This window comes from Condylura cristata, unplaced genomic scaffold (genome assembly GCF_000260355.1).
Source record: "Condylura cristata isolate star-nosed mole 26May11 unplaced genomic scaffold, ConCri1.0 scaffold00034, whole genome shotgun sequence".
In the NCBI taxonomy this organism is placed as follows: domain Eukaryota; kingdom Metazoa; phylum Chordata; class Mammalia; order Eulipotyphla; family Talpidae; genus Condylura; species Condylura cristata.
Genome location: NW_004567135.1, coordinates 2729155 through 2737445, shown reverse-complemented (window position 1 = coordinate 2737445; position 8291 = coordinate 2729155). Strand labels below are relative to the sequence as shown.

The window sequence follows — 8291 nt, the reverse complement described above, 5'->3', positions numbered from 1 at the left end:
GGGCCGGCGCCATTGCCTGCTGCTGGGCGCCTACGTGGCGGCCTTCGCGGCGTGCTGGCTGCCGTTCCACGTGACCCAGCTGCTGCTCACCCTGGAGGGGCCGCACATCTCCCTGCACTGCTACCTGGCGCACCTGCTCTACTTCTTCTACGACGTCATCGACTGCTTCTCCATGCTGCACTGCGTCATCAACCCGGTGCTGTACAACTTCCTCAGCCGGGGCTTCCAGGGCCGGCTGCAGAGCGCGGTGGTGCACTATCTCCCCCGGGCGCGGGCCAGGGCGGGCGCGCGCGCCTCCTCCACCTCGTCCTCCACGCAGCATTCCATCCTCATCACCAAGGAGGGGGGCCCGCCCCCCGCGGCGGCCGCCCCGCTCCAGCACTCGGGCTCCGGCCTCCAGGCGCCTCCTCTCCCAGCCAGCTGAGCCCGGGGGTCCCCGCCACCCGGCCAGGAGCTGCAGCGGAGGGCGGTGGGAGGTGCCAGCGAGGCTGGCGGGTGGGCAGGCCGGGAGCGGAGCCAGAGCGCTTTCGGCCATTCTGGGTGATGTTACACCGCTGAGGTGCAGGGGGAGACGGGGCGAGGGAGCGGGGCCAGTGGGTGCTGTGCCTTTGCCTCCCAGCCGGTGTCTAAAGGAGACCACCACGCAGGGGGAAAGGTGAAATAAATAATGGCGACAGCAGTCTTGGGATCTCTGAACCATCGGCGCCCTCAGCAGAAACCAGGCTCCTTCGTGTCAGGACGCGCCCGGTGCAAAGGCCGCACCTGGGAACCTCAGAGAGGGCCTTTGTGTTTGTGCTTGTTGCTCTCCCAGCCAAGCAAGCCGGCTGTGGGGACAAGAGGCCACAGGTCAAGGGCAGGGGACAAGAGGCCACAGGTCAAGGGCAGGGGGCCTCAGCTGTGCTCGGCCAGCGCTGATGGATGCAGGGCCAGGCCTCAGGCTCTGGCAGCAGATGGGTCTGCAGGACGGTCTCCGCCCCACCCACCCCCAGCCAGGAAATGGCTCCATTTCCTCCCTGACACGGTTCCCCTCATCCATCCTGCTCCCCTCCCCCTGAAGCTAGAGTCCATTCTCTCTGCTTTGGGTGGAGGACGTGTCCAGGCGAGATGCCACCAGGAACCCACATCCACGCCGCCCTCTCTCCCCAGGCCCCAGGGCCCCAAGTGCCACCACGCCCCCGGTCCGCATAGGGTCGCAAAGTGCAAGTCTCCGAATCCGGTCCGGGGCCGGCTCAGCATTCTCCCACGCCAGGTGGCAGCATCCTTCCTTCTCCCTGGCCAGGTGCCCCACTACCTTGCCCTGCAGACAACAGTAGTGGCTCGTTAGTAAGTAGGTCTCCTGGGAAACGCTGGTCCGTTTGGGAAACGAGGACCAAGTCGGCGAAGAACCACTGAGGGGGCCGAGGAGCAGGGCCCAGCCCCGGGCCGGCCTGAGGGGCCTGAAGGGCTCGTGGACTTATCACGACAGCCCCTTCAGCGCTCGCGCCGTGTCTGCAGGGTTTAACTTGGAGTGGCGCCAGATGGTGACGCGTGGGCCCGGGGCCAGGCGCTCGGAGCGGGGTTCGTGTCCACAGCCGCCTCTCACGGGGCCCCTGCAAGGGTCTCACACTGGAAACAGCGCAGGGCCCAGAGCTGAAGGCTTTTGCACCAGGAGTCTGGGCCGTGACCTGGGCTGCCAGGACGGAACCCCACAGTGCGGCCCACGCATGAGCCTTTCCTCCCCGGGTGCAGAAAAGCCCAGCAAAGATGGGCCCTTATCACCGCCTCCCTGGCTCCAGAGGCTTCCTAGAGGAAACCAGTTGCCCATCTGTCACCCTAGCTTATGTCAGAGGCCACTTCCCCAGGATTCGCTCTCCTCATGGGTTTCACTCTGGGGACCCGTTATCACCAAGTACTTCCCGGGGCCCTGGCGGGAGGAAGCAGCCAGCTGGTCCGGGCAGCTCGGGCTGGGCAGCGTGGGGGCAGGCTGAGCTGGCTGCTGAGGCCAGGCGGGCCAGCGCCCCCACCTCTCCAGGAGTCTCGTCCGTGGAGCGCACTTGCTCCCGCCTCACGTTCGGCCAGACGCCTGCCTGTCCGAGCCTGCCCTCCTCTCAGACGGGCCCTGTCACCATGGGCTCAAGTGGCTCGGGAGGGCCGTCTGTGCCCATCTGCCGGTTCTGTCCGGTCAGGCTTCAGCAGGACCCTGCTCTCGGGCCGATAGAGGATCCTCTCAGCTGTGCGGCCTCGAGGCTGGGCCGCTGACAGTGTCCCACAAAGACCAGTGACGAGTGCCCCGGGGAACTCCAACTGCAGGAAAGGGGATTTGCTCACGAAGTTTTGGCCCCTCCTGGGAACGCCGCGGCTGAAGGTGCCGACCGGGCTCCCGCCAGGCCCCGGCAGGCGCAGTCAGCAGGAAGACAACTCCCGTTCGTAATTCCTTTTGTTTTTATTATTCTAAATAAAAACCACACTTTGTGCTGAACAATGGAATATAAAAGAATCAGATGTACGACTTTAGACATCTACTATTTGGGGGAAGAAGTTTACAAAATATACAAAACTTTACAGCAATAGATAGTAAACACTTAAATATTAGGAGGTCAGTACTCGTGGACTTAATGAAGGAGTCAGGCGTCGACAAACTCTTCTCCGCTGTGTGAGACTTTAGCTAGTGGGGGGGGGGGGAAGGGACATCGAAATCAGAAGTTTCATTCCACTCTGACGGGTCGTTCCCCAGGAATGATCGCCCTGGAGCAGAGGCTCTGCCCGCCTCCTGACCCATCCAGCGGAGGACTGAGGGCGAGGAGCATGGCCTGCAGGTGGCCAAACCCGTGCACACAGCCCACTGCCATGTCAGCACAACCAGTGTCCGTCTCCCAGCGGATGCGAGTTCACGGCCCACATGGAGCAGTCTGGGAACCAGGGCGCAGCAGGAGGCCAGCGGGGAGAGAAATCATCAGTAGCAAACACCAACCGGGGAAAGGTACTCAAAGAACACTGACTGATCAGAAGTCAGAACGCTTTCACCCATGTCCTGATTCGCAGGGGTCCTCTGGGGACCCCTCTGAACCCCAGCTGCTCTCTTCCCGACCACGAACTTTAGGACCCGTGGAGTCTTATCACTGAGGAACAAACACTGGGGCACAGCGAGCTTCCCAGGGTGTGGTGGCACCAGCGAGCCAGCAGTGGGTCCCCGGGGTGCCGGCCCTGGCGCCTGCCTCGGCCACAGCAGCCCCTGCCGCTCCCCGTGGGGAACAGGCTGCCTGGCTTAACCCCGGGAAGCTCCAGACAGAGGGCTCTGTAAATTAGGTAGCTGATCCTGAGTACAGAACAAGGGGACAAGGGAGAAGACACCCCAGGGTCAGCCAGACCCTCAGCAGCACAGCAGGAGACAGCGCCCCCCGGGCTCCGGGGCAGAGGGGGCCGTGAAGCCAACAACAGAAGGTTGAGGGAAATCAGCACTTCCCAGACACCCCAGCGTGCCCGCTGCACAACTAAGTCACGGCGCTCGGGCAAGCTGCAGGCAGACAGCACACGTCAGTCAGTCCAGGGGGAGGGCCGGCTGTGAAAATGGGGACACAGGGGGAGAGGGTGTGGCACTGAGCCTCATGAGCTACTGACCCTGCTACAGGTCTGCGACCAGGCCCCCGGCCTCAGGCCATCAGGGCCCGTCTCTTGGTTAGTGTTTGAGGGGCAACGTTTCAAGGTTTGCTTTTTGGTTTACTGGTAGAAAGGGAAAACTTCACAGTTTCAGGCTACGTATACAGATTACCCGGCGCCCTCGAGCCTCTGCTCGGGAGGAGCGTTTCTCCCGCACGCCCCGCTGCCTGGCTGCTCCGGGAGCGCCCTTCTCAAGTCTAGACCCTCAAGGCTCCCGGGGGGCCTCACTCGGACCTGAGGGACCAGACACGCCCCCTCGCACCTCGGACGCGGTTTTCTTCCTCAGTTTCTAACGCTCAGCCAGTGGGAAAGAAAAGGAGAAACCCGTTGGGAGGAGTCTCGGGACCGCTTTCCTGACAACGTCCCGAAAGAGCGTTCGGCTAGTGGGGATGGGAGACACCGCAGCGTCTGGCGGTCACCTGTCCGGGTCCCTTCCCCGGCGGTCACCCGCCAGGAGGCACACGCTGCTCCCTGGGGCGGCGCCTGAGACTGGGCAGGCAGCCCGCGGCCTGTCTGGGCCAGAAAGGCCTTTCAGGTGACCTGAGCCACTCGGCCGCACCCCAGACCGCCCCCATCACGGGAGGGAGAGCGAGCCAGGCCTAAGGAATTCCCAGCCGGCTTCCCAGACTCAGGCCGGCGGCCGCGCCTGGTTTGTCCTGCGAGGGGCTCTCTGGAGAAAGAAGGCAGGCGTGCTGCAAGGCTGGCCACGGCCGCCGGCTCTCGCCCACTTCCTGCGTCTCCAGCCAGGACGGCCCACTGGCGTGTACCAGCTGGCTGGGAAGAAACTCATCTTCCTAGTCTCTTATCTGAGGGATGCTGGGTAAAATGTATACCAGAGCAAAAATAAATAAATATTCGCGTCCAGAAAGGCTTTGTGAGTTCATTAAAACCACCTGCCTGTGGGACAGCCTGGTGCGGCCGTGCCCCGCTGGGCAGTCAGAGCCAGCCAGGGCTCCTGGAGCTCGCCTGAGCAAGGTGAGGTAGTATGAGGTACTGAAGTGTCACCTTGTGGGTGTGTGAGATGCGAGGGCCCTTTCCCTCCAGCCTTCTTGGGACAGGCCCCCTCAAAGGCCGACCAGTCCCCGCCAAGCCGCAGACAGGCTCGGTCCCTGGGCCTGAGCCGGCTGCGGCCAACAGCGCCCCCTGGCGCCGACGCGGGGCGCCTACGGGTCGGCCCAGCAGGCCAAAGGAGCATGGCCAAAGCGCAGCTGGTTAGCTCCAGGTACCAGGCTCCCCGACGGCAGGAGAGAACCACACCCAGTGCACGCACGCACGCCACCGAGTACTTGGGGCCCTATGTCCCGAAGGGCTCCGGCCCACCACTCCGCCACCTCGTGGGGTCTTCTCACCTGCGCTGTGAGCCAAACACACTTCCAGGTGAGAGACCAGGTGCAGGTTAAGGCAAGGCTGCTGCTTCGGCACCGCCCTCCGCCAGGGCACGCGGCGGGGTGGACCTCCAAGGGGCTGGCCGTCCTCTGGCCCACAGGGAAGGCCCCACATCCAGGGCCATCACGCCACATCTCTTTGGAATTGAGGGGGAAAAGGCGAAACCTCCCCCTGGCCACAGCGACCGCCACTTCCAGGCTGGCCGGGGCTCACCCCACGGCCTAACGACCTGGCCGGGAAGCTCTGGCCGCAGGTTGGCTCTCTCTGCCCAAAGACTTACTGTTCAATCAGCAGGTCAGAGCCGTGGAACAAGCACCCCCATCCCTGAAGCTGGCTCCCTGCCGAGGGCGAGAGGGGGGTCTGCGGGGAGCTGCCCCCAGTGGCCTTTCCGGCACGCGCACACGCTCACTGTCCCGGCTGGCCGTCCCGCTGGGGGCCCGGCAGTCACGCCCACAGTGAACACCTCCCTGCGCCCCTCGATTCCGTGAGGCTGTTGGTTGGAGTCTTAGCAGCATAAAACCTATCAGTAAACTGAAACTCAAGGCTGGGGAGGGGCTCGAGTGGACACCAGCTGCCTGCGAGGCCCCAGAAGCAGTCTCTAGGAGTAAGGGACACAGTCCTTCGCGGGCAGGAACAGGTGAGGAGGTGAACACGAGGGGGCCGGCGCTCCCCAGAGGCCGGGGACAGCTTGTGTGCTAGTTCCTCTTTCCTTCTCTCCACGCAAGACAAATTCCTGGCAAGGCCCAAGTGTCGCTTCGGCTGGGCAGGGGCGACGGCGCTGGACAGGCAGGGCCCTGGCTGCCGCGGGCTGCCTCCGGCTCTGCGGCCCGTCAGCTGTCCGGGCCCTTCTCGGCCTCCTTGGAGTGGATGGTGTACATGAAGGTCTGCTCGATGGTGAAGTCGGCCGGGAGGCTGCCTTTGTGCACCCCGACGTGCTTGCTCATGAGGTTGAGCGTGGAGCTGTAGTGGCCGCAGACCGTGCAGCGGTACATGAGCGCCCCCGAGTGCGTCTTCAGGTGGCACTTGATGGTCGAGCGTCCGCGGAAGAACTTGTGGCACACCTTACACTGGTACGGCTTCTCGCCCGTGTGGATGCGCCGGTGGTAGTTGAACTCGCTCGTGTGGGCGAACCGCTTGCCACAGACCTTGCAGCTGTACTTGCTGTTGCCGGGCTGGCCCTGCAGAGCCGGGTCCTCGCTCAGGAAGTCCTCCGCCGGCAGCTTCCGCTTCTGCAGCGCAGGGTGCTGCAGCCCGAAGCCGGGCCGCGCGTCGAGGCCGCCGCCGCACTTGTGCTGGCTGACGTGGTAGCGATAGGCCGCCTCCGACTTGAAGCTCTGGCTGCACACGTGGCAGCGGAAGAGGGCGTCGTCCAGGCTCTGGTGCACACTCATGTGCTTCTCCAGGAGATGCCAATCCACAAAGCTGTTGGCACAGACGGAGCAGGAGAAGACGGGAATGCCCAGGTGCGAGAGCGCGTGCCACATGAGGCCACACAGGCTGAGGTGGCGCTGGTCGCAGACGCTGCAGGCCTGGCCCTTCAAGTTTAGGTGGTCCAGGATGTGGCCCCGGACCACGTGGAAATCTCGGGCCAGCGCCTTCCCGCAGGCCACGCACTTCACCTCCGGGGAAGCCGTCCCAGTGAACAGGCTCAGCTTCCCGGGCAGCGGGTCGTTGGGGTGGACAATGATGTTGTTCTCGAATATCCCATCCCGCCGGTGGAGGGTCAGCTGCCACTGGGTAAAGAACTTGGTTTCACACATGTCGCAGGAGAAGAGGAAAATGCCGATGTGGGACAGAACGTGGGTGACCCGGGAGTTTCGGTCCTGGAAGTGGGTCTCGCAGACCTTGCAGTTGCCCGTGAGCAGGTCCACGTGGTCCCGAGCGTGCTGTCGGATCAGCTGGATGTTGGGCTCTAGCACCTTCCTGCACACCTGGCAGGGCATGGCCTTATTCTCTCGGCTGTCGTTCTCCCCGAAAGTCAGCTCATCCTCGCTGTCGTCGCTCAGCTCGATCACCTCCTCGGTGGTGCCCATCTCCTCGCTCGGGTCTTCAAACCGCAGGTCGTCATCCCCCAGGTCCTCCAGCTGGAGCTCGTCCACCTGCCCGAAGCCGGGGCCCTTGGCGTGGTCGCCGTGGCTCAGGCAGGAGTTGGTCCCGGCGGGGAGAATGTCTGTGGCACTGTCAGGGGGAAAGAAGCTGTTTTTACCGAAGTCTCCGTTGCTCTGCGCTCTGTAGGGAGGGCCGGCGCTCGTGCTGGTTTGGATGCCCGTGCTCACGGTGCCGAGCACGGGCTGGACCCCCGCGCCCGGGACAGGGGTGAACGGAGCAGAGGGCTCGTGCTCCTCCGTCTTCGGCGGCAGCGGCTGCTGCTGGCTTGCGTCCCCGCCGAGCTCCTGTCTCTCTTCCTCCTTATAGCTCCCCCCGGCATCACCGGGCAACACATAGTGCTCCCCACCACTCCGAAGCTCCCCAAGGGGATGAGCGGGTTCCACGGAGCCGGCACTCAGGGCGCCGGCGTGGCTCTCGGCCACTCCGGGGAGGGGCTTGGCCACAGTGGCGCTCTCCAGGTCGGGAAAGGTGGAGTGGCAGGCGCGCAGAAGGTCCTCCATCCCCAGACGCTCGGCCACCTCGTAGATGACCCCAACGTTGATGAGGTCTGTGAAGAGCTCCGACGTGTAGACAAAGCTGAGGATCTTCTCAAAGTTGGCAGGGGTGATGAAGTCCACCACGTAGGTCTTGGCCGCGTCGAGCCCCGTGTTCAGGAAGAGGTTCTGGAAGTAGCCGGCCGCGCAGGCCAGCACGGCTCTGTGCGCGGGGAAGGAGCGGCTGCCCACCACGATGGTGACATCGCACATGGTCTCCGACAGCCGGCACTTGTTGAGCTCCTTGAGCAGGTTGTTGGGGTGGTTGCTGCTTTGCAGTTTGATCCTCATGCCCATCTTAGCAGCTCCTGGGAAGTCGCCTCCTCCTCAGCACAGTGAATCTGCCAAGAGAGAAGAGGGTCAAGCACGCCGCGGGGGGCTCTAGGAGAAGCAGCCCAGGCCGTCCCCTGCCCAGACGGGAAGGGGTGGCCGAGCCAGCGGGCACGGTTCTGCGAAGGCGAGGGCGCAAAGACGCCCCAGCCGCATCTGTGCGAGCCCCGCACAAGTGCAAAAACGCGGACTGCGCTGCCTCTTTGTGGGTCAGCGGGAGAGACCTGACCCCACTGGGCAGGCCTGGCTGGACCGGCGCTTCCGGCCCAGCTCGCACTTCGGGACCGGTCACTCGCC

General features: G+C 64.0%; 2 protein-coding genes across 2 annotated transcripts in view; one reads left to right on the top strand and one right to left on the bottom strand.

Annotated features, from left to right (window-relative positions):
- Positions 1-424, top strand: part of GPR182 (G protein-coupled receptor 182) — a 1214-nt gene extending 790 nt beyond the window's left edge. The window contains exon 2 of the mRNA XM_004692428.1: positions 3-424. Within this exon, the coding sequence (XP_004692485.1) occupies positions 3-424 (422 nt within the window). The remainder of the gene's footprint in view (positions 1-2) is intronic.
- Positions 425-5268: 4844 nt separating this feature from the next.
- Positions 5269-7982, bottom strand: ZBTB39 (zinc finger and BTB domain containing 39). The gene has a single exon (XM_004692620.2). It carries the CDS (start codon positions 7959-7961, stop codon positions 5853-5855), a length of 2109 nt encoding a protein of 702 aa, XP_004692677.1. The 5' UTR covers positions 7962-7982; the 3' UTR covers positions 5269-5852.
- Between the last annotated feature and the right edge of the window lie 309 nt (positions 7983-8291).